Genomic DNA, 25,914 nt, shown 5'->3' on the forward strand with positions numbered 1-25,914 from the left:
ACTGAAAGCAAAGAAACACAGTGATGAATAATGGAGGAAAATTACCTCCTGCCTTGGATGCGCCAGCAGTGGTGTGCTGAAGAAGTCCCATGCTGGCAGGAATTACTGGACACATCTGAATTATTAGCATCAAGTTTATTTTAAAAGGAGACAGAAAAGATGAAAGGGAGGAAAAATCTGAGGAGTGGAGCTTCCTCCTGTGCTGGAAAAGCAGCAAGACCCTGGGCCAAGGCCTTCAGTGGCTGAGGAGGATGATGCTCCAGTAGGGGCATGGAGACCTGCAGTAAGTCAGAAGCAACAGGAAGCTTAAATTCAAGACTGGGTTTACATTTTGGTTATGTTTTTTCTTGGGTGCTGCGGCCAGAGGAGTTCATATCTCCATGGATCTTATGCTGAGATGAGGGGAACTGAATAAATATTCAGAAGGGAAAGACAACATGCTGCCCAGGGCACTGGGGTTACTGTTAGCAGCTTTTGGGTACTGAACAGAGGAACCCAGAAGGAATGTGATGACATGTGACATAGTCAAAAGCTGATATGGAAGAGCTAAACGCTACATAGGCAGAAGGTGCCATATGAAGATGAGACTGCAGCACTGTGTCCAAGCATGAAGGGATCTTCTGGGATACAAGTCTTCCCTTCTACGGGGAAATAATAATAAGAAAAGAGCAAAAGGGAAAACGATGAGGACAGAAGACCTAATGGAAAGCCTAGTCCTGGCCAAATGGCAGGTTTCAAAAAATTCAGCAGCAGACTGCAATCCAAGACACAGCAAACAGATGTCTGAGTTACATCAGGGAGTCTTCTATGGGCAAAAGTGTTTGTATGGAAAAAAGCCCAGAGGTGTTGGAAGGTAATAGTGGTAGATATGGTAAGGATGAATGCTGGCAGAGGAAACTGATGCTGACAAAGCTAGATAAGGGTAAACAGGACTAAGGAACTCCTTAACTGATAAAGGCATCACTTGATGTGCTAAGAAGAATTTACTAAGTAGGAGGCACTGGGTTGCAAACACACCCCCACAGCTTTCATGTAATGGGCTTCATGTTCCCCTTAGCTCTCTGCAGTCAATCTCCATCCCATGTTACTCTCACATCTATAACAGTTCTCACCCTTGGAGACTCTGCTCTCTGCCCTCCCTCACTGCCTCCAGATTTCCCTGAAATAATGTTTCAATCCTACTATCAATTCTCCTACATTTACTAATTAATCACACTCATGTCTAGAGGCCTCTCTCCTGACCTGCCACCACTTCTTTGTTGTAATGATCTGTACGCATGGTATTTGCCTGGCTAGACTATGATTCATGGTAAAACACCATTGATATGTTCTGGAAGAATGAGGAGGTGCTTAGGGAAGCCTGTGGTGAAGATACTTACTAGCAAAAAGGGAGAGGTACTGGGAATCAATGACTTTGAACTTCGCTTCTGGGTCATTCAGTCTCCACTGGAACAGAGAAACACATTAAAATGACGTGCTTATGAAGTTAACCAAGCTTGAACAAAAGGAACAGGCACAAGATGTTTTTTCAGCAGATAGGTTCACAGCTTCCTTTTTCTCCTTAATATGACCGAGTTTACCTAGCAGGGAAGGATTGGGACTGAACTGAGATCCCCTAGAATATATCCAAAGCAGGAAAGGACCAAGAGCTGCAATAGAGCCTGGAGAGGGTAGAACTATCCCAAGCAAGCACAGGAAAATGTCCTGACATGTGGTCAGGACTATCCCACATAGAAGTAGGTAAGGGCTCTGGAAGGGATTACATACATCTCATGCAAAGAGGAGCTGGGGCCTGGGAAGGGAAGGAAATCATTAAAATTGTTATTTCCAAACTCTGCAGGGATGCATATACAGCACAGCCATTTGCACAGACTCACTGCTACTTCCACATGGTCTGTTCCTCTGTCATCCTGCTTGTGCAGCACCTCAAAATAGTACCTGCCTGCAGCTGACAACCTGTGAAGAACAACGTGTCTGTCACCAAGAGTATTACGGAACGTCTCTTAGCTTGTCAGCAGATAACGATTGGAGAGCAACTGCATCTACAAAACAACCTAATTCTCAGGGCAAGCAGGGTTAAGACTGCCAAGGAAATCCAGATGCTGACAGTTAGATAGGTAGCTTCCCTTGTGCACCTGGAGTACTCCAGACCCCTCTCAGCTATTTTTTTATTAACTCCCTTTCAGTCTTGCCTGTGGGGTCTTGGCCTCTGGGAAATTTGGCCAGTTCTAAGGCAGTAAGCTTGGGATACAGTTAACATAGAGGAGTATGGATTTGCTGGTGGCTGCTTCCTCCAAGGAAGAGAAATTAAGTGTTGGATTCCTGCAGTAAAATAGCAAAGCAACTGACAGAGGTGTGGATGAGTCACTTCAGCTCTGGCAATACCCCAGAGTAATCCCTTTGTCTATGTTGCTATATTTTTCAGAACAACTCTGGGTTCTTCTTCCTTGTCCTTGTGACTTCCTGGCCATGTGCAGAGGTGGCTGGGAGCAAGGGCTCTGCTCACTCACCTTACCATCTTTGACTGCTGGCTGTGAAATTTCCCAAACTCCCCTGGTGCAGTCCATTCCTTCCCTGTCTGTGAAGAGACAGAAAATGCTCTAGTTAAGATGAGCTTCTTCCTGGCTACTGTGCTGGAGCAATGGAGAGGAAAAATTTAGCTTCTCCTCCTAGTCAGTTGTCTGTGGACAGATTTAAGTCCCTTAACAATGAACCTGGGGCTCTCAAGACCAGTGCCAATATGCAACTGGCTTAAGGAATGTCTCGTCACACCTGTCTGGCACCTCTGGTGGTTGTTTATGTAGCTGGGCAGGAGAAGAAACTTAGCTAATCCCAGGAAGTATGTAAGACAAGAAGGTCTCTATCCCCACAAAAACATTAAAGCCTTGATGGAAGAAGCCACATAACATGCACCGTACCTTGCCTACACTTGCCAGCAGCTGGAGACCAGAGGTCTTTTCATCTGGACTCAGCCAGAACTCAGCATTGTCATCCGCAGCAATGGCAAACTGAAACTCCCCTGTCGAGAGATGAAGGGAGTGAGTAGGGCCCTGGGGTAAGCACTCATGCACAGAACAGCTTCTGCTCTTCTAAAATGCTGTCTTCACCCTTTTGCCTGTGAACCATACCTTGCCTTTTGATACCACCACTCCCACCCCTCTGAACCTCTCTGAATTCTCTACCTCTGCTGTGATTGCGAACAAAACTTTAGAGGTGCAACTGGTTCACTATTCCTCCTGCACTGGCTTCACCTGACATCTAACCCGGAAAGCAAAGAAATCCAAGAAAGTCTCCCTGCCTCTCCTTTTGCTTCCAGAGCAAATTTTTTGTAGTGAGAAGCTGTTGGGATGGGGGAAAGCGCACACGGAGCCACAAAGGGAGACAGTGGTGCTTGAGTCTCACTGTTCTGGCCAGGGTTACAGGGATGGTAGTTGAGGGCCATGGGACCAGGGGACGTGGGTGAATGCTAGTGGGCTGCTCTGGGCAGAAGCATGCAGCTGGGAGATACAGATATCAGCTGCTGTCAGATGGTATTCATGCACCCGGGGAGCAGCAGGAACATAAATGATGTCACGGACAGTTGTGTGCATTCGAAGGAGGGAGGAAAAGCCCGGGGATTGCTCGTGCTCACGTACACGCCACAGGGCTGCGCATTCATGACAGCATTGTTTTTTATCTAGCATTTTCCATCTGCTTTCTTCTGTGCTTTTCCTTTCTGCCCTTCAGGGGAGGCAGATGTGTTTCACCCATGCCAAGGCCATGGCCAGTCACACACAGCTAGCTGGGCTGCCCATGAGAGGGACCTCATGTTGGGCTTGCTGGGGTGAGGGTGCCAGCAGCTCAGCATCAGGAGGGGAGGGAGAGGCAGGTGAGAAAAGACGGAAGCAGTGGCACAGCAGCCTCAGAGCCCTCACCATTGGTGAAAGGATGCAGGTAGCCAAATATCCGGAGACCATAGTTGGTCCATTTTGGGGAGATAGCCAGCTTCTTCACTGTAGTTCGTGTCTGAAGTATAATAACAAAAATAATTTTATTTAAAATAATTTAAAAATAGATGTTACAGGAACAAGGAGGGATGCAAAAATGCTGGGACAGGTAGGCAAAAAGAAGTATGAGATTTGCTCTGGGAGGAAGATGGGGCACAGTGAGTGACGGAGGCAGCAGGAAAGAGCAGGTGAGATGACAGACAAATTAGAGCAAGTGTTGCTGCAGATTGGGGATAGCTGCCAGTGAGACGGTGGGGATGGGATGTGGTGTTCTTTAACCACTTGGAAGGAGAGCACCAAATACAGAGTTCCTTCACCCCATGTCCAAGGCCTAGTAGGCCAGCATGGGTAAAAGGAGCTTCACCTGTGCTGCAGAAGAGCTGCTACCATTGAACCCTTGCAAAAAGTTCCTGCTCCCCCAGGAGCAGGAGGACAGTGGAGGTGATGGAGAGGGATAGAGACAGAATACACTGGAAGAAGGGGTGATTCAGCTGGGAAGCAGAGCTGGAAAGTGTGGGACAGTGGGTGTCAAAGTCTTACTCACATGGGGGAAGAGAGGGAAGTGGAGGTTTTTCCTGAGCTGCTCAGTGGAGCTGCCACACCAGTCCTCAAACACATGTAGATTGGCCTGGCCCTGGAACTGGGAGACAGAAGTGGGACAACGTGAATTGTTGAGTCCCCTCACTCCATCCTTCCCTGTCCTGTCTACCTTGACCACAGACCCTAGCACTGGACAGCTTGTGAGACTGAAGGAAGACACTGCTGCCCCAAGGGGCTGGTTTCCAGGAGACTTGGGTCCAGATCTCTGTGTCATCAGCTGAAGTTTTGGGGTTGGGCCAGGTGACAGTCTGAATGACACCAGGGAACTGTGATAATGCTCAGGACAGCTCAGCTAAGTGGCTGGGGTTCATTTCATTTTGCTCCATTGAGGAGGTGTTTAACCAGAGGGCTGTCCCTCAGCAAAGCCTAAGCTCTCTGCCTGCAACCAGTGGAGCTTGATGCTGAAATCCTTCTCACACGACTGGCATCCAGCAGCAGAGAATAAATAATCTGGAGACTTGTAGAAGCTACCTTAGATGGGGAAATGCTGAAGAAAGGAGTAGGATGCGTTGGGACCAGGGAGGTTTGGCTGCAGCTGTCTTGCCTATATAAGGCTGTGTGAGCAGGGCTGGGGAAACTGCCTGAACAGTACCCAAATGTCTCCAGATGGCAGCAAATTCTTAGTTTTCACTGGGGAGTGTCTAGTAGGGGTAAAGCAGCACGGTGGAGGAGGGCCCAACCCCTCAGTGTAATCCTGTCAGAGAAACCACCTCACTAAGGTATTTTTCCCAGGATAGCAATTTGGGGTTTCGTTTTGTAATAAACCATGGCTTGACGGAAGGACGCAGAGCAGACTTGGCCTGGCACCAGATTACGCAGTAATGCTCCTTGCAAGATGTGGGCTTTAGTCATGCACGTGAAAACCATCTCTGTGTGCCAGGCAAAACAATTCACAACTGCTGCTGTTCTTGAGTGGTCTCTTGTCAGATCTCTCTCACTGGTGTCTGCACTGCTATGGCTGGACTGATGTCAGAAAGTCTGCCTTGTCCCCCACTACTATCTCCTCTTTGCTCCTTCTCTGCTGACTTCCCTCAGCCTGGATTCTGCTCATCAGGCATGAGGAAAAGCAGCAAGACAAAGTGGATATAATTCCCCAGAATGATGTTGCACAAATCACACAGGGCTCGGGGCAAAGGACGCAGCCAAGAGAAACCTGGAACTCTTGACAGGACTTGTGATACAAATAAATTACCGCAAGCATGACAGACACTGAATTAGAATGTAATTGCTGTGCAGTCCCATGCCCCTTGGCCAAATCCAGGTTCACACCCAAGGGTCTTACTCTTCCTTTCTCAGCCAAATCAAATAGTGACAATAACTGTTTCCTGTGAAACATGAAGTGAGGTGAACAGGTTGGGCTCCCCCAGTGAGTCACTCAGTCTTTATGTCTGCTGCCATCCAGAAGTGACGCTCGTTTTTCTTCTTGGAGAATTTGCACATTGCAGATAGCAGGCTCAGATCTCTATCAAATGTTGCACAACACTCCCACACCGTGGAGAAGCTGGCACTGCAGTCCTGTCCTGGCAAAGACAGACCCAGGGCATGCTCCTGAGGCTCAGGACTGCAATAGAGCTGGGCTGGCTTCGGTATGTGGTAGCCCAAATGCCAAAACAGACCTTTATGATGGAAATCCCAAGAGAGTGTCTAGACTTGTTCAAACATTTGCAGAGGAACTTGGACCAGTCCCATTCTAATACAATACTTTACTGCAGAGTCTGGCAGTATTAGGGAGAGGGCAGCCTACTACAAAACAAGGCAGGGGTTAGAGAATAAATCTTATTAAGAATGCTTGAAGGAGCTGGGAATGTTTAGTTTGAGAAAGAGGAGGCTGAGGGGAGACCTCATCAGTCTCTACAACTACCTGAAAGGTCATTGTAGAGATGTTGGTGCTGGTCTCTTCTCACAGGTAATTAGTGACAGAACAAGAGGGAATGGTTTCAAGCTGCAATAGGGTAGGTTTACACTGGAAATTAGGAAAAAAAAATCACAGCAAGAGTGGTCAGACACTGGAATAGGCTGCCCAGGGAGGTGGTTGAGCCATCATCCCTGGATGTGTTTAAGGGTCATTTGGATGTGGTGTTGGTGGATATGGTTTAGGGGAGAACTTTGTAGAGTAGGGATGATGGTGGGACTCAGTGATCTCAAGGGTCTTTTCCAACCTGAATGGTTCTATGACTCTATGACACCACTGCACTTGATGCTCCATCACTGCTCTAAGAAATGGTCCCTAAGATGTCTAGCCTGTCAACCCTGTCTCCAAAGTCTTTACAAAGCCACCTGAGAGGAGATTCTCTTCACTTTCCTGCACTCACAGCTATTAGAATCAATTAACTGGTAAATAATAAGCATTTCTTGCATGCAGTTTCAGAGTCTTTTCTAAAGCAACAGATTTCCTCCTGAGCTACAGCAGCCTAACTTTCTCTCTGCTTCCTCTAAAAGGGAAAAGAAGAACATTATTGACAGATAAGTACTAGCTGCCCAAGGCACTGCTCTGGGACTGAAAACTGAGCTGGGCTTTAATTTTAGGCCCCCACAAGTCATCAGTGCAGCAGCTGTTTTGAAATCCTATCATCTCTGTCCCTCCAACTCAACTCATGGCTGCCTATTCAGGCAGCTGAAAAAATTCCTCTGTTTGCTACTTGGGTGTCCTCTGGAACTGTCAGTAAAAATCTCCTGCTTGGGGCCCTTGCAGATTGCAGCAATGGGCAAGTGACACCATCATTCCCAATTAATGCACTTAGCTCCTGAGAAATGTCAGTGGACTTTCTGAAACATGGCTACTGAGTTTGACTTCCCACTTTGGAACTACCTGGCCCTGGTTTTCAAAGGGCTGGAAATTTAGGACCTGGTAAGCAACAAGTTAAGCTCCCCTTCTGCCCTTAAAAAACATTTGCTTTGAAAATTTTGGACAGGCTGATTTGGCTAGAACCAGGAATAGAAGCCAAGAGTCTGGGATTTCAATGAGAGCTGGTATCACGTGGCCTGCGCTTTCCCTTTTAGAGGGCTTCTCCTGCCCCTCAGCTTCCTCCCTGTCCCAATCCCTGCTCCCAGTGGCTTATTACCACCTTGGTGAAACAGCAGCGTTGCAAGAACCCATCTCAAATCCACAAGGGGCACAGGTTGTGCACCAAGGGCACCGTCAGCATGGCAGGAGTACACCCAGGAGCACGAGCGCTGTTCCTCCCAAGGAGGCTGGGCAGGCTGATACCCCCCTGAGCACAAGGCCACAGGGCACAAAGTGATGGCACTGCCTAAGGGAAGGCACAGCTGAGCCTTAACAAGAGCAGGGAGGCAAGAGCTGGGACAGGCCCTTGCTTTGGCATTGACACAGCAGCCTCTGCAGCTTCAGCTCGCAGCCCCAGCACCCACTCTTCCCGCCAAGCATACTGAATTAACACCAGCCTGCAGCCCTGGCTTTGTATTAAGAGACTTCGGTGTTTCCGCTTCCTTCTAGTGAGGAATTTCATATTATCAGATGCTCCTAGGAAAACAGACTGTAAAGGAGGATCAGTGTGCATGCAGAGAGCACAAAACCCCCTTCCCAGCCCAAACCCTATGGTGTCAAAATGGCCCAGGGGGGTGGCATCACACCCCTAGCTGCTCCTTGTGAGCAAAAAGCCCCAGGGGAGGAAGATGAAGCGGCCTGCTGCACTGTAACTGGAGCAGGATGGAGACGAGAGGTCTTTCCTAATTTAATCCCAGGAGGTTTTGGCATCACGGAGGCAAATCAGCTGCGTAGCTGCGTGCAGCCCAGGGAATGCACAGCGCCGGGGATGATAAACGGGGCACAGAGAGGGCCTGAGCCAGGGAAGAAAGGCGACATTGTGCTGCCAACTGGAAACTCCTGAGTTTGTAAGACTCTTCTGTCTCTGCAGAGCAGCCGTGGCCCCTCCTCCTGCCTGGCCCAGCTCCTCTGACTGGGTGACATTCAGCAGGCAGCAGCTGGGCTTCACTGCAAGCTTTGCCCCACTGGGCACTTGCAGGAATCCATCAAGACAAAGTAGCAACAAAGGTCCCCTGCCCCATTGTGCCCTGACACCTGATGGGCACAAGTGGGTGAAGAAGGACAGAGCAAGCAGCAATACTTTTTTGTTTTAGTCCTCCAAGGAAAGGATGCTTGCCCTTAGGGCAGGTTTGGTAGCAGGAGGATGCCCTAGCACAATGCTCCGCTTTTGTGCAGCACCTATGCATCTACACAGGCACTGCTTGCAAGGGGCTGTGCTCCTGGACATCCCTCACACCTCCTTCCAGCAAGAAGGAAGTCCTGAAGCTGTGCAGACATGATGGGGTGGACGGGATGCATTTTAAATACACCCCAGCGCTGCCCAGGCCTTTCTCCTTTTAGAGCTCAACAGAAGCTTTTGCAGAGGTAAATTAGAAGGATCAGGCTCACCAGGCACATTTCTGAAAATCCTCCTCACACACCTACAGCAGTGTCAAATGGTGACACTTATGGCACCACAGCACAGGTTTGCCTTGGTGATAACCACACACCTTTCTGAATTAATGATAGAAAATGCCCCCCATCTCTCCAGCCTGAGGGGACAGTAGGCAATGCTGGGAGCTGGGAGACTTCGCTCTGGTGCCTTGAAGGGACAATGGGGTTAGGGATCATGTGCATGGGCACTCTGAGGAACTCAGGAGTGAGGCTGAACTCTACTTTCCCCTATACACAGGGTATAACTTCATTAGGGATGTGCACAATTTCCCACCACATTATCCAAAGCTGAAGACTCAAACCTCCAATTTAATCTCCTGAAATTAAAAGTAGAAAATGGAAACCTGTGCTTTTGTGGCCATGTTGGCTGCCAGCTCACCCTGTAACCCTGTAAATTATTTATGTTTGTCAGGAACAGATCCCTCTATTCAAACAAAGTCCACCTCCCCAGTCTGTGGGATGCAACCTGCCACCCCTCACACCAGGAATCAGGTTGCAATTCAGTTCTTAGTGATGCTGCAGGAAGGGCCCAATGGAGTCACAGTGCCTGGGTAATTAATTTGGGCAGAGTTACAGAAAAACTTAATCCCCAGGCCAGGAGAAATTTCAGCTGGTGGCTAAGAGGATAGCAAGCAGCTCCCTATAGAGCTGTGCCCGAGGATCTCTCTCCATCTCCTGCAGCTGCTATCGGTGAACTGCTGGCCTCTGTTTGCAGTCAGGGTGGTTCTGCTGACCCTCTGGGTACAGACAGTGCCACAGCAAGGGCAGGAAACTTTGCATTATAGAGACAAAGAAAAAACTGGTGAAGGTGGTGGATGCTTCACAGAAGCAGTGTTAAGAGCAGGACAGATAGGGGAGAACAGCAGGACATCTGAGTGGGGCAAGGCTATCCTAAGCAGCTCCCCAGCCTGGTATCTGTACACCACCCTGGGACCCAAAGTCTTCTTGTGGTGCATCTGCCACACACCACCTCCCACAGGGCACAGCTAGGCACCCACAAACTCCCAACGCAGCTGGTCTGAGGCAATAGCACTGCTACCTGGCAGAGCTCTCCTCCCCGACAGGGAGCAGTGCAGGACAAGGCAGGAGGCACGCAGCACCTTTCCAGATGTGGGGCCATCCTGCACAGTGCACCTGAAGTCCCACCCCTTCCACTTGGCCAGAACATCTTTCTGCTTGCTTCCCCCTTGGCAGCACCGCCCTGGGGCGCAGGTTTGCAGGCTGTGGGTGACCTGCCCAGCACTGTGGCATGCAAGGGTGTGAAGCCACCACAGCACAAAGCTGAGGGCTTTGCAGATCAGCCCTGGGCTAAACAAGGACCTTCATGCAAGCCACAGCTTGCACACCACCAGTTCCATTTCTAACCCAGTAAAGGCTCATTGTACACTACAACTGGCAGGTTTCAAGAGGAACACGCTTTTGATAAATGACCAGGGAGGGGCTTGAAGACATCAGGCAAAGCCTCAGAGACGCTGGGGGATGCCATGCAGAGACTGTAATGCCTGGTGCTGTAAGGGAGCAGGATATGCTGCTGTCATCCCTGTGTGTAGCAGCAGTCCTGGACCTGATGTCCTGCAGGATTTTCACCAGCAGCTGCTTGGTTGTGCAGCTGACTTGCCCACCCCCTGCCTGCAAGGCCCTGTGGCTGGAGGAAGCCCACTGGCTCCAGCTGCAACAGGCACAAGCCAGAGCTCGTGCAGCAGAACAGATCAGTGGTCTGGTCTGGTTCTGGGCACTGGAGGGTGACTGGTGATGGCTACTTCCAGGAAAGCTTTAGCTCATGTTGCAGGGACCTAAAGTGCTCAGTGCCATGGCTGGAGGGAAGCACTTTCATATCCTGAGCACAGGGCCCCAAAGCCTGCTCCCTCCCCAGGGGAGCCACACAGGCCCTTCTAATCTGTGCAGGTCCCTAATCACCTTGAGGAATTTAGTGAGCAGAGTCCATTAGCTAAATGCCCCCTGGCTGGTGTTCCTCATTATCAGCAGGCTGCATTGCTCCCTTATCTGAAGAGGAATGGTGAGATAAGGGAACAGGGGAGGAAAGACTAAATGAGGCATGTAAGAAACAAAGGGAATGTTTACCCCAGTCTTCAAGGGTCACCAGAGAAGGTCTCTGTTCAGCAGTACTGTCACTGAAGTGGAGAAATCTCTACCCATGACACACAGGGGTTGGATAAAAGCAAAAGCAAGAGCAGAGAGTGACACTTCTGCATGCCACAATCATGTATTTGCTTGTTGAATGCTTGGCCCTACACACTCCCAGCCCTGAATAAACTTCACCTTACAGGAAGGTAGTGTGGGCTGCTTGCTCTCAGGGAATTGTGGGTGGGTGCTTGGTGCCTTGACGACTGGTGGAGAAATTATCAGGAATCTGGACACTCCTGTCTTTCCAGATGATTACTCAGGTCTGCAAGTGTCATTAAGCAAGGAGGGGGTGACAGGGAATGGACCTGTAGTGAAGCAAATGCATTTCCAGGCAGAGGTCCTACTGCACAGGTCTCTAACTACAGCTCCCTCATGCAAAATGATGGAGAAAGGCACCCACCTCTGGTATCCACCGGGCAGGGTTGTCAACAGCTGTGTAATTTGATTTATTCCTCCCACCTCTTTGCAGCTCTTGGTTCTGAAATACAAGTAGATAAAATTCAAAATAACCTGGTAAGTGATCTGGCACTGACACCTACACAGGACGGCTCAAATCTGGTCACAAGAACATGTAAGAAAATAGCAAATTCTCAAGCTCCCTTTCCAAAGGACAGGGCAGCTATCACAGTCATAGTGGGGTGAAAATGCTCCCTGGCTTTTTTCATAGCAAATTTCCATGACGAGCTACTGGGGGAAAAGATGCCAGGCCTTAATAAGTGTTTGCTAGCACGGAGTTAAAACTTCAGTAATTTTGCCCCTTTTTTTTCACATCCTTGTTTCGAAAAGATCCAAAGAATAGTTCTTCCAACACTTCTTTCAGGCAACAGTACCAAGAAGTGCTTCACTAGAGAGCTACAGATTCTCTCCTGACCTTTCACTTCTGCTTCTATCTTGCTTAGTGCTACCTTCCTGTGCCACATACCCAGCCAGCTTCAGCCCACCGCTGCGGCTTAGTACATCTAAAATAACTTAATTGACAGTGGAGTCATTGTACATTCATGTTGCTGTGAGTCAGCTCAGATTTTGCCCTGTGGCATGCTCTCTTTCCTGCATTAAGAGAGAGCTGTGTCTCAGGGCCAGCATCAGAAAGGAAGGTCTGCCCTTCTGAACATTCAGAAGACATCGCAAGCCTCCTCACCTGGTGTCCCAGCTTCTGTGGATAGTAAAAATGGAGGCTCGGGTCCCCACCTGGGACATTTGTGTCTGCCAGAGCCTTAGCCAGCTCCCTCCAGCTTTCATATCCTGCACAGAGGAAACAGAAAGAGTTGTTAGAGTACAGGCTAAAAAAAGAAGCCACAGCAGTTACCAGAATAAACAGGTCCTTTACAAGGGTGAGACCTCTAACACTGGAATGCTCCAGCAGAGACCAGGCATTGTTCACTTTACTCAGCTGGCATACTAACACACTGAGAGAAAATGCCTTCATCTTCCTTAAAAAGCTTTTCCCTCCTTCTTATTAATTTGTAGTACTAAAGATCCATCATAGTTCTAAAATACACATCAGAGATTGTATTAATTCCCCACAGGACTGGGAACCTCTTTGTAGATCCCTCAGGTAATCCCATTGGTCAAACTAAAGAATGCACTTTTTTTAAATAGCAGTCTTAAAGAAAAATAGATAAGACAATAGCCAGATTACTAATTAGTTTAACCATCAAAAGACTATTATTCTGAATATGTACCTATTTGCACAATAAAAGCTTTTAATCTTCTTTTCTTGAAAAAAAATAATTGCAGATAATGCACCTGATGGGACATTCAGCATTACAGCCTAAAATATTAGCAGTAATGAAGTTAAGGACGTCGCTATTTAAGTGAAGTCAGCTTCCAGGTTCAGAGCAACTTAATCTAACATCCTCTTCCCTCCCAGTCTGCTCAATCCAGGAGCCAGGATCAATGTCAGTTTCCTTCTACAACTCCATTGTCCTCCTGGTCTTAGGAAGGACAAAGGCAAGGAGACATAGTATAACCTTGCAGTTGTCCATGACTGCCGTCCATATCACTAATGTGACAGCGCCGACGAGCAGAGCTTACACCTCCCAGCAGTGTTGCAGAGGCTCACACTATGCAGTTTTTAGAACTGTTAAACATTTTGGCATTGAGTCAGCAACTAATCAATCTGCCAGCAGCTCAGAGCTGTGACCACACCGCACGATAGCTTAGTTGTGAAGAGTGCAAGAGCCAAAACCTTCGCAAGCATTTGCTTCTCCCAAGCTAGTGGCGAACCAGCTCAATATCCACCTATCAGGGAGTGGAACCAGGGTCTCTGCCTATTTTCTTCATCATTCCCAAAGCCTTCTCAGAGGTCCAGAGAAGTCGTCTGCCTACACAGGGAACCATCTCACCAGCTTCAAGTCTGAGTATTGAGACGAATTATCTGAGTCCTCTGCACTTTTCCTGCAGCTCAAGTGGTAGGGATGTGCTGTGATGGGGCAGCACAGCCCACTGCTGGGGAAACCACTACTGTTCCATAGCCAGCATACCCACTTCGATCCTACCCACCCATCTTCACCCTGCCCACCCAACCCAGCATTCTAGGAGACTCACTGTGGCTTAAGTAGGAGCATGCTCCATCAGTTTGCTTTGGAGGGGGCATTTTACAGGCCATGTGACTTAGGTCAGCTCCAAAACATCTCTCAGTCATATTACGGCCAAGGCAAACACATAACAACCCCAGGAACTAGAATCCACAAATGACCCTTTGACAGAACCTCTCCCCTGTTTGTCCTAAGTTCTTAGCCTGTTATTGCACCTACAAAAAGAGTTGCAAAACTCTTGTCTCTACTTGCTTCTCGACCTGTGGGGTCTCACAGAGGTGAGCAGAAAGCCATGTTGAAGCTGCCTCCTATGATGTGGTGAAAAAAAGGGGACAATAAATGAAAATCAAGTGCAAGAAACGTGGAAGATATTAAAGTAGTCAGCAATGCAACTGATAGACAAGACTCAGAGGCAACTAGGGTGTCCTGCTTTACTGACATGAGTGTCAGCTTAGATGTGTGGGCTTCATTCAGGCCCTGCTAGAATGCTGAGCAGCCACAAATTTCTGATCTAGGTCTTCCAACCCCCGAGTTCTGATTTGAAGCTACGGCTTTAAGTCTATGACTGAAAATATCAACATCAGCATTTACATTCTGCAGAAGATTTTTCAGTCAGACACTCTAGGTGAGTAATTTACTCATTAAAGCACATTCCGTACTTTGGGGACTGACTGTCACAGGAACGAAAGAGAAAATCCTGTGTCTTCACATAAAATGATGTATAACTGGTGACCTCCCACCTTGCTCACAGCAACGAGGCAGGAACCACTGTTTCTGAGTGTTCTGCAGGTGGACACATGGCCCTTCTTGCAATAGGACTGAAATAACTTTGTAGTTTCCATGAAATTCAGCATTCACTACTTTGAAGGCTCATTGTACTAGTGGGAGAGGAGATCCCAGCTTTTTTCAGAGGAGAGACCCAGAAGAGCAGGACTGGCTAAATAAGAGAGGAACCAAGTAAAATAGGAATACAATTTTTAAAAGGCAACAAAGATTGGCTCATTCTGGGTGAATCACTGATTCACCCAGCAAGACAGCAACAGAAGCAATTTTTTTTATTTTGTGCTGAAGGGAAAGACTAGTCGGTTTCATTGTTAAACTTAGGACTTCACTTCTCTGAAGAATAAGCTCAAGACAAAGTGTCATGAACTTGCCTCTCCTGGGAAGAGGATGCTGGCCACCACAGCTGGCCACTCCAGCCCCTCCATCACGTCAGCTCCCGGGCTTGTCTGTGCTGTGGTTCCTGTGCAGGGCTGGCACAGAGCCCACCTTGCAGCAAACAGGGAAGCCCGGCTGCACACAAGTGCCAACGGCTGACATCTCTCTGACCCTTGGAACAGAGAAGAAAATGGGGCATTTCTCTGTGTTGTACAAATATTTACCTAACACTTACATCAACCAAACATGGAAGAGACAAAACAGCTAGGAATTCATCTGGAGGTAGCGATTTCCTCGCTGGGTCATTTGTAACTTGGCAGGCTAACTCTCCAACATGGTAGGAAATGATTTTCAGAAAATAATAGGATAAACACTCCCCTTGCAGAAAGTTTTTGGCACTCCAGTTACTTCTCAAAAGACTGGCTTTTCCCTGGGGATCTCCACGGGTGACCCCTGGAGGAGGACCTGGCTTTGCCCATACTTTCTTTAGCAGTGAGAGGGACCTATAGAAAAAGAGACATAGCTCCTCCAGGCCGCTGCAGCCAGAAGACCTGCAGATGCCAACTGGTGACCCAGGTTTTCTCCCCAGCATAGGCCACAGGATTCAAGACATCACCTTGCAGGTATCCCCTCTTGCATGACAGCTGAAGAGCAGAGTCCTGTGGCTCCATTCACTGCTCTGTCTCAAGAGCACCAGAGCGAGGTGGTCTACCACAGGTTCAGCCCATCCTCAAGTTCTCCATGAGCACTACTCAGCTGCCCAGCTGGCTTGAGCACTTTCTTTGATGGCTACTTAAAGTCAACAAGAATACACCTGAAAAAAATCAGTAGGTGGAACTAAAATACCTCCACAAACACTTTAGTATTACTAAGAAGGAATGCTAGAACTGTTTGCTTTGATGGTTTTGCTCCATCCCCTCTACAAAACCGCTTCTGATCAGGATGGGAAAAGGCAAAAAACTTTATAGGCGGAAATAAAAGGCTTGGGAAGAGCCTGTCCCACAGCCAGCTGAATAGCTGAAGATGTTGCACTGGGCTTTGTTGCCATTAACCTGTCAGAGAGATGCACCAGCCAGCTCCTGGCCTTTTTCTTTTCTGGGCATCACTTCCCAAAGCTCTTCCCATCACTTCCTGAAGCACACCGTTTGTTTTTCAAGGCTGTTTTTTCACCCCAAACGCTTCCAAGGAAGGCAACTCTGATGCAGGCACAGCATGTCAGAAGCAGCAGCCAGCCTTGCTGTCACATACTCCCCCCTCCTTGGCATCAGGACTGGCCTCCTTGTGGCCACAAGGGATGGTTCAGGGCAGTGATTCACCCAAAATCTAACCCAGAGGAAAGAAAGGCTCATGGCTTTCTGCTTGGCCAGCTTGCCCAACTCAGCTGGCCAGTGGCCACAAGAGCACCACAGCAGACACCAGGCAGGGGGTGATGCTGTAGCCATGGCAGAGCAGCATCCATGATTCTGGTGACCTGCAATTATGCCACACAGGGTGTGATGTCAGACCTGTCCCATCACCATAAATGCCTAAGACACCACAGCTGGCACCAGAGCAGGGTGGATGGGGAGATTTGTATACTTTTGTATCAAGAAGGACCTGATGAGTAAGGAGATGTGCTCAAAGGCACTGTGAAGGAGCAAAAGAGCAGACAGACTCATGGCAATGACAGGGGTTTTGTGCAGAGAACACTCAAGCTGTGTTTTTATCTTCACTCCAGGACATTTTCCCTACATCTACAACCAGATACTTTGCCAACCTCATTTCTACAAGCACTGATATACCTTTCTACTTTCATGCACCAGTGATCCAAGGCTCAAGCCTCACAGGGATCAGCCACAGCCTAGAAAAGTGAATGTGGCAGTTCTTCTTCAGAGCAAGGGGGTCTCTTTTCTCCATGTTCCCACCAGGCAGGCTAGCAGCTGCCTGCTGAGGACCCTAATGCCTACCAGGGCTGAGCCCCAGCTACCCCTCTGGGTTTGCAATTTGAAGACCTCAGGACTTGAGCTTGCTTCTGGGAACAGAGGCAGGTGGACACAAAACCAAAAAGGAAATAGGCTGAAGAGGTAGATGAGACAGATGCTGCATCCCACAGCAGCAACAACCTCAAGAGGCAGCCAGTCTGGAGCCAGTTGCCCACAGAGCCAGCAGACCAACTGCTAAGGGACAGAAAAGCTGTAACAAGGGGAAATAACAAGAAGATGTTTCTTGCCTTGGCTCTGATCAGGGCCAAGTGTCATGTCTGGCTCTTCTCAGCTATGTTTTTTTATTTCTTTCAGATTAAAAGTCAGCAAAGGAAGCTGCAGGAACAGCAAGTGGAGATGGGGAGATCTCACCCAGCAGTTATGACTCTGCCAGAGAAATGCACTTGAAGCCCAGCTCAAGAGGAAAAAAAAAATACAATTAAAAAAGCAGAAAGCCACAGCAGAGATAACAGCAGCACCCAGGGACCTATTGGGCCCTGGGGCATGAGCGTGACCAGAGCTGCTCTGTCTGTTTGGAGATTAGATCCATCAAGCCACTGCTGTGCCCCGGGCCCCAGCCAGCACTCCATGTTTCAATTAGCCTGTGAAGGTACCTGGCAATTGTGCTAGGGGGAAATCCCAGACCCACTCAGGTGATCAGCTTTCTCTCTGAAGAATGAGATTTGATTACTCTGCTGTTGTTACTGCTGCTTACATAGCTGCAAATGCTATTAATGCCTACATGCTATCCAGCTCTTTTGTAACCTTGCTAAATTATTTCAGTCAGCAGCCTCAGGAAACAGCAGGTTCACTGGTGGGTTTGCACAAAAAGCATCTTCCTTTGGGTCTGAGACCATCCTCCTCTTTTGTTGTGGGGACAGTGTAACAAAATACTTGCAAGTATGAAGCAAGATTTTGTTCTTCATTATGTGGCACACCCACAGACCCCTCAGCATGGCATGATGTTTTAACCCTCTCTTGGATGATCTTACTTCTCCTCTTAGCCTGGTTGAATTTTTTCAACTTGCTGTTGTCCCATGGATCTCTCCCAGTATTATTCCTGGCTAGTCAGGTATGCAGGTGCAGTACCCAAAACCCCCAAATATTACCATGAGGTGTCTTGCAAACATACTCATCCTAAAGATGCAGGGGAAGGTTGCTTGAAACTGAACGTATCAGAGAAGCTCAATGCAGGGAGCTGTGTGCAGGCTCTTACACACGTATGCACCAAGCCTCCTGCACTGGACGTGAACCTCAACTCTACCTCCTGCCCCAGTTACTCTGATTTAGACTATGCCCCACTGTATAGGCAGAGCACTCGAAGTGCCTTCACTCCACCACATGATGCTGGGTGTCATGGGCAGTGAGGTGGTCCAGCAAACAAATACTTGTGGCCAGTGAGGTCACGGGGACAAGCTGCCACGCTGTGCTGTGTACCCCAGGCAGCGTGGTTTTGTGGCTGCAGCTGGAGTGCAGCCACCTCCTTGTCACCTGGCCATGGCAGTGCTGTATCACACTCTGAGGAAGGGGGCAATTTAGAGGGTTTGACAAGTCTTTCACACACTCTGACCAGGGCAAACCCGTACTGCTAGTGCCACAATGCAGCGGAAGCAACACCCACCTTCTGGCCTGCTACACACACATGCATGCAGCCCTGCAATGCCAAGTGTACAAAGAATAAAGATGAGGCGTAAACTGACCTCCTAAAAACAAAGATGTGGAGGAAGGATAAAGTGAAAAGGATCAGCCAATGGTTTCTGGCCACAGGGGTGAATGAAGTCAAGTCATGTCATGAATCACAGACAGGGGGACAGAGAAACTACCAAAAAAATCATTTAAGGGTAGAGTGAGGCCAAGAGGATCTCTCTGGTTACTTATTTAAGTCAATAAAAGGCATAGGCAGAAAACAGTCAACTCCTTGCCCCTAGATCAAGATCAGAACAATACTGTTGGAAGGTTAACAGGATTCAAGAAGTTAAGAAGCCTGGTGCTACAGATGAAGCCCTGCAAACCTTTCCATTTTTGGTTAGTGCAAAACCCTGTGAATATGATTGCTGACCTCCTCAAGGGAAAAGCACAAGTTAGAGACCATGTGTGCAGATATAAATTACTCCGTCCTTCCTTCAGTTACAACTCTGGTTCATGGCTTTGTGAAACTGCACAGCTTTGCTGTCTTGGAGTTTGCAAGCGTGGACAATAAGCTACAGAACATTAAAAGTACATCAAGTAGAAAGGAAGAAAAGGCAGAGCACTGCACTTAGGAATGAGAAGAAAACGAGCAGATGAAACTACCCTGGGCACTCATGCAGTCTCACTTTCAGGCTCACCCACCAAATAACACCTTGCAGCTGTTGCCCTCTAGGTATAGGAAATGTATTTCATACAGGAAGGGAGGAACGGATAAGCAATGGCTGGGGCACTAACCTGTTTTGTGCAAGATAAAATTCAAATCTTGCTTCCGCCACTAAAGTTTTCCATTGCTCTAGCTAAATCAGGAAATCCACCCATGCCACGATATTCTCTGGCAAATATTGCCTGCCTTCTGAAAGCTCAGTGAGCATATGCATGTAGAGATGCACTGCTGGATTTGAGTGAGAAAGCCCATGATGTTGCTGCCAGTTGCACTATCCTTCAAAATTATGAGGCTGAACTCCTAAGTAAGCTCCAAAAATGCTTCTGCTTCAAACTAGTGTTTGGCAGAATAAAAAAAATGGCAAACTATTCCTTATCTGCACTTGCCAAGCTGAAGGCAGAGGAGGTTCAGGAGGCGATGCCAGTGTAGAAAGGTGGTTAAGACCTGCAGCCAGCTGAGGGACCCGGCCACAAAGGCCAGCTTTGGCTGTGCAGCTGTAATTCCCTGCTCTGAACAATTACAGCCAACAGGGGCCCTGAACAAAGGAGATGTGTCTTCTCCTGCCCATGCTCACCCCTCTCACCACGCAGCTTACTCCCTCCTCACTTTCCTCTCTTCTGCCTCTGAAAAGCTGCATGAAGAAGCCCCGAAGGATTATACTGGAAAAGGGGAAAAGAGTAGGGCCCTTTATTTTTCAGGGGAAGGAGGCAACATTGACTCCAATGAAGACTGAAAAGAAGAGCACGTTCTGTTCCTTTGAGAAACAGACGAGAAAGACCATGATTTTGGCAATGTTAACTTCCACAACAAAGGTAGCAGAAATGCTTTCTATCCTGCTACTCTTTCTCAGTAATCCGCAGGTCACCTTAACCATACAAAACACATGTAGAAGCTTTTAAATAATAAAATACATTTTCAACATGACAGCTGCAATAGCCATGCAGTTAAAATCATTAAGTGCTGGCAGGTTCAACTCCTTAATTTACAAAACATGTGGCAGCTGTCCTGCAATTACAGCGTGCATGTTGCACACAGGCTGACTCTGTATCTGTCTCCCTGTAAGATACTGCCATCAAAAAGTAAACTGTCTCTCACTTCTTACATTCTTCATGCAGAGCAAAAAAGTTTCTCAAAACAGCTACAGCCAGTGTTAAAAAGAGCTGCTTCTAGTCATACCAAGATTACAGTACTTTGAGTATTTCATGTAATGGTATCACACTTACCAAGCCAGGCTTTTGCCAGTCATTGTCTTTAAAGCACGAAATTTACATGAAACCAGTTACTGATGAGAGATCAAGATGTTTGGCTTGCTTGAACTACAATACTTGCACTGCTTGGAAAAACTGGCAGGTTGACAGAAGACCACAGAGTTATGACACAAATCTAAGTATTGTTTTTTATTCCAGCTTTTGAAAGCAAAATAATTTGCTACTTCATGCGTTCTGCTTTCATGCTTTGCTTCTCTCCCCGACACTCTCCCCCCTACCCCCCCTTTTTTATTTTTTTCATTAAACAGTAACATCTCATACTATTTTGGGAACAAAACTACCTTTAATCCTGGAACATCTACATGGGTTTCTACCAATTCACTCCCAGTGACCACATCCTCAACTGCAGACTCACACTCTGCATACAGTCTGCCTTTTTTTTTTTATAGCATTAACAATAATAACAATTTTTAAAATTCCTATCTGGCCCTCAAGATGAATAGCATGAAAAGCAGATGTTCCACCTGGTTATGACCACTAAAAGTGGTATTCCTGGCACTCTGCCCTTTGTCTGGAGGCACCGGTGAAGCCATGCCATTAGAGATATGAGAGACAATAAAGGCCTGTTCTACTGTGGTTAACAAGTTAATTAAAGTTAATGTTTGCCTCTCTGTATTACCAGATCAGTCCAGCAAATCATACACACTGCACTTGGAGACAGACCTGCCCGCTTTTATTCTTACGCACAATAGCATAATTAACTCTAAGGACTTCTTGCAAAAATGAAGCACGTTTCTAAACGCTTTGAACCATGAACTGATCTGCTGCTTTGATGTCCAGGGTCTCTGAATAAATGAATAAGAAGCAACATACGTATGCAGCTTTCCTCCCCTGAGTGCAGGCAGGTACCTGCAAAAAATAAAGAAAATGGCAATTCTATGCTCAGCAGCCTCTGCCATCAGTTTTTCTTTTTGCAAGAAGGCTATGCCCAAAAAAGTTCAACAAGGTCATCCATGCAGCTTTCAGAAAGTTTTAGTAAGTACATTTTTCTGAACTGATCCAAACACCACAGCACACAGACTGATTGAAGGGCTTTCCAAGAGATCTTTTTTTTATGCAGGAACTGTCTAGGATGTGAAGCTGAATGTTAGCTGTGCAATAGACCATCAAGTCAGTATTTGTTACTGCTTTACTGAACATAGCAAACACATTATTTCTTTTATCTTGGATGGGGATTTTCCTAACGACTCAACAGCTTCCCACTTCCTTGTAGATGTAGCATTCCCAAAATACTGTTTGCAGCTTGGTTTTCACTCAAGCTCTGTGGAACTTTGTGCTGTAGAAAATGCCATCCACTGCTTCCACCACACACACAAAAAAAACAACAAACCACAACCCACACCTTATTTATTGCCGTACTTGCCATTTCTATTTACCATTTTGCTCAAAGCTGCTGTAGCCACTTTTTCCCCCTGAATTCCCCTCGAAGGCAGCAATCCACTCATGCTCAAATGTAATGTTTCCATGGTCTCTGGGAGCACTGTACCAAAATTATTACCCTACGCTATCAGATGCAGTGGTGACCAGAGGCAGTCTACGGATGAGACTGAAGGAAGAAAGGAATTAAGAACAGGCTGGACAAACATTCACCAGAAATGGTGAACGTAGGCTTGACCTGACCTTGAGGCAAGAAAGTGAGCTAAACCAACACTCTTGAAGGCCACCCAAGAAATATCTTATGATTTGTTTAAATTATTTTCAACTGCCCATGTTATTGACTGGCCTTCCCAGACATCTGCATAGGACACCCTGCTCTGACACCACCAAAAAAAGCCCTGAAGACAGAGACACCCCTAAATGTGGGACAAGACAACACTTTGCTATGCTGAGGAGAGAAAAAATACATACCAAATGAATGAATGATGAATACCAAAACCAGAGAAATATAACAAGTCTAAATAACCAAGGAACTGGCAGGGCATGGTTGAGATACTGCTTTGGTATTGCTTTCTAGGTACATCACATTGAAATTATTTTATGACTGAATTTTGAGTCAGATTAAGTCCTTCTATTAATGTTAATGAGTTTGGGATGAGACTCTAAAGCTACTCCAAGAATTTCAGGAACTTGGATGCAGTCCTTTTGTATAAGTTTACTTCCATGATTCCGATTCAAAATTCAGAACTACAGCTTCTGGTTCAGGTTTACAACGATCAAGTGCTGATTAAAATTGTGGCAAAAGCAACCGCCATTTCAGCATATCCTTCAAGAACATCTAAAATTTCTAATCAGATGCTGACAACACCAAACTTCAGCCCAAATCATCATTTGGCCTCTAACCCTAAAGGCCAGCCTTCATTTCTCTTTGCGGAGGAACTGTGTGCATGTCCCTCAACCCAACATCACCATCTCTGGCTTGCAAAGGTGCAATCATTAAATACCGACTGCTAGTCAGGGCAGAGAAACATGCAAGACAGACAGTTTCACATATTATGGAAAATCCTACATACTTATGTCTTAAAAACCCAATTAAGCCTCAGAGCACTTAGAGGGTAAGAGCACATTCAAGCTCCTCCAGGACACAGGCTCAAAATTCATGTGGACAAAACAAGCTGCCAGTTCTCCCTATGGGCAGCCTGCTTCCAAGCAAACGTAAGATGTGCAAAGATGGGGGGGGCTGCAAAAGCACAGACATTTTCTTCTTGGCTGGCTTTATTTACATAACATGGGTTGCTATGGGGAAGAATCTCGGTTGTGTAAACTATCGTTACAGAGCTCCTACCCACTGACATAAGTGCAAAATACCAACTTCTGAAATATTGTTTCTCCTCTTTCTTGACTAAATCCTACCATCAATGTCCTGCTCTGGGTCTCAAACCAGCCTGTGCCACACGCTTGACAAAAATCACTAAGAAAGTGGGAAACAAGAGTTCACAGAAACTACCCTTTGTCCCAGAGAGAACAAACCTGGAGCAGTTCACAAGCTGAGACACAGCTGAACTTTCTGGAGCCCAGACTGCAGGGGCCAGCCAAACTCTGCTGCTAGGCCCCTCTTCTCCACAAGCAATCCCTACCACCAGCAGGGCTTCCAGGCCAGCCTGCCTTACAGAGCTATCCTTTTTCAGTGGAATATTTACCCATGCTACAGCCTTCTACCAGAGCATTAAATTTGCCCTGCCAGCTGCTTAAAGTGGCTTCAGAAGACTGATGGCAAAGTTATTGTTTTCTTTCCAATGCAGTGGAAATTTCCGTAAGTTGAAGAAGAGAGGTTTCTACTGCCCAGCACTCATTCAGCAGTGAAACTGTAACGACTGTCCAATCCGCCTCTTGTGTAACTCAGTACAGGAAACTCACGCGGTAATTCCTGCACTGGCTCCAGAATAAATATCCAATGAAAATGGCATCAGTTATTTACATGCTGACCTGAAATTTCATCCAACCTCCATTCTCAGACTCTTCGCTAAGTCTTACTGACCTTTTCCACAGGCTCCTGGAGTGATTCCTACTAAGCTCCGCAGACTGTTCAATTTCATTCTCTTTCCATGATGGGATGACTGCACTGTCTTATACAATTTAACCACATAGGTCAAAATGCCCATTTCTAGCATGTTCTGCCAAAACTGAAGGTGAGTGAAAGCAGCTGGCCTCTCTACTGCATTTTGCCAAAGGACTAGTGGTTCATCGTCTGTCTTTTGTGTGCCTCTGACCCCAGTAACTCCTAAACCTCCTGGTTTTACATAGCTAGGAGAGCATCAGACCTCAAGTCTGGTGCCCTGAAACACTACAGCACAGTTTATATGCTACATACTGTTTTATGGGAAAAGTTCCTAACGTGGTGTCTCCTGGGATAGGGATGAGGATTGCATGCCTCTAAATTTCTAGGCTCCATAAATAGCCAAGGGCAGTCCATTCTTGATTATTCTTTTAATCTAATTTCTCTGCATGCTAATACAAAAACACAGACTTGCTGAGGTTAGAAGGCACCCCAGGAAATTATCTAGTCAAAACCTCTGTTCAGAGCAGGGTGTCTATCACCCAAAGCAGGTTGAGTAGGGCCATGACCAGTCAGGTGTTGAATACCTCCAAGGACAAAGACTCCACAACTTCTTTGGGCAACCTGTTCCAATGTCTGTTTGCCTTTAGAGTAAAAAGAAGTTTTTATGTTTAAACAATATTTCCTCTGGGTTGGTTTGTGCCCATTGCCTCCTGCCCTTTCCCTTGACACCACTCAGAAGAGCCTGTCTCCTTATTCCTGATGTCCTCCCATCAGGCATATATAGACATGAATAAGACCTCACTGAGCCTTCTCCTCTCCATGTTGAACAGCCCCAGCTCTCTCATTGTAAGTCAGATGTTCCAGTTCTGTACTCATCTTTATGGCCTTTGGCAGGACTCACTCCAGTGTGTCCATGTCTCTCATTTGAGGAGCCCAGAACTGGACACAGTGCTACAGATGTCTCATGTGGGCTGAGCAGAGTGGAAGGATCATCTCCCTCCATCTGACCTAACAAAGCCCAGGAGGCTTCTGGTCTTTGCCACAAGGGTACATGGCTGGCTCATTTTCAACTTGTTGTCCACCAGGATCCCAAGTTTTTTTCCTGCAAAACTGCCTATACTGAGGCATGGGGCAGGTAAGACTAAGACACCCTAAGACTGTCTCCCATGGGATTCTTTAAAGCAGGTCCCTGAACATGGCAAAGTCTGCTCTCCTCAAGTCCAGGGCTGTTATGTGCCTTGTTCCAAGTTAACTCAAATCTGTTCAACACACAAGGCAAAAATAATTTGTGAAGGTAATTTTAAACCAGCCAGTCATCTAAATACATTGATAACTCTGAAACCCAAAAGTTTTGGGTTGGAAGCAGAAGTCCCAAGGGAAAGTGCTGGGATTTGAGCCAAGCCACACATGTGCCTTTTTAGAGCCCAACCTAAAAGGGCAATACAATTAACTACTTCAGAGTTTGCAAAATCACTCTTTCTTTCTGTGCTCTCCACCTCCCCATTAGAAATTCACCTTCTACACAGTGAGTTTCAAGTCTGTGATCAAAATTCTTTGTGATTCTGAAAAGTGAGAATGGAGGGACAAAAGAGAAGAGACTGAATGCTAGATGAAATAGTGAGAGGTTTTGTAAGCTAAACGTCTTATACATGCCCCACTATATTTATGGGATACTGATTTTTTCATTCAGATAATGCACCCACAGAATAACATCCAAGCTACCACATCAGCATTTCAAAGGATTTAGAAAACTTAGAGCAGAACGTAAATCCTGTTTGCTGCAGGATGTTAAGGCTTTGTCCATTTTATTTAATAACACACATGTCACCATTAGACACGCTCTTCTACTTTGAGTATTAATGCCAAAATTATGCAACGGGATTGTCAGCAGCCTATTGTCTGTGAGCTTATCCATCAAAAAAAGGACTGCTGTGATACAATACGCTAACAGGTAAACTGGCAAACAAACAAAATTGTTCACCTCTGCCAGGTTTCTTTGTTGCTCTGCCCTGGATCTCAGCAACAGAGGCTG

General features: G+C 46.9%; 1 protein-coding gene across 1 annotated transcript in view; it reads right to left on the reverse strand.

Moving 5' to 3' along the window:
• The window catches only part of B4GALNT3 (beta-1,4-N-acetyl-galactosaminyltransferase 3), a 67,414-nt gene that overhangs the window by 14,311 nt on the left and 27,189 nt on the right, over window positions 1-25,914 (reverse strand). Inside the window, exons 2-9 of the mRNA XM_051617033.1 lie at window positions 12,308-12,411; window positions 11,570-11,647; window positions 4,531-4,626; window positions 3,915-4,005; window positions 2,919-3,019; window positions 2,511-2,578; window positions 1,878-1,956; window positions 1,380-1,446 (exon numbers count right to left, since the gene is read on the reverse strand). Of these exons, the coding sequence (XP_051472993.1) occupies window positions 1,380-1,446; window positions 1,878-1,956; window positions 2,511-2,578; window positions 2,919-3,019; window positions 3,915-4,005; window positions 4,531-4,626; window positions 11,570-11,647; window positions 12,308-12,411 (684 nt within the window). The remainder of the gene's footprint in view (window positions 1-1,379; window positions 1,447-1,877; window positions 1,957-2,510; window positions 2,579-2,918; window positions 3,020-3,914; window positions 4,006-4,530; window positions 4,627-11,569; window positions 11,648-12,307; window positions 12,412-25,914) is intronic.

The sequence above is a fragment of the Apus apus genome, chromosome 1, assembly GCF_020740795.1.
Source record: "Apus apus isolate bApuApu2 chromosome 1, bApuApu2.pri.cur, whole genome shotgun sequence".
Classification (NCBI taxonomy): Eukaryota; Metazoa; Chordata; class Aves; order Apodiformes; family Apodidae; genus Apus; species Apus apus.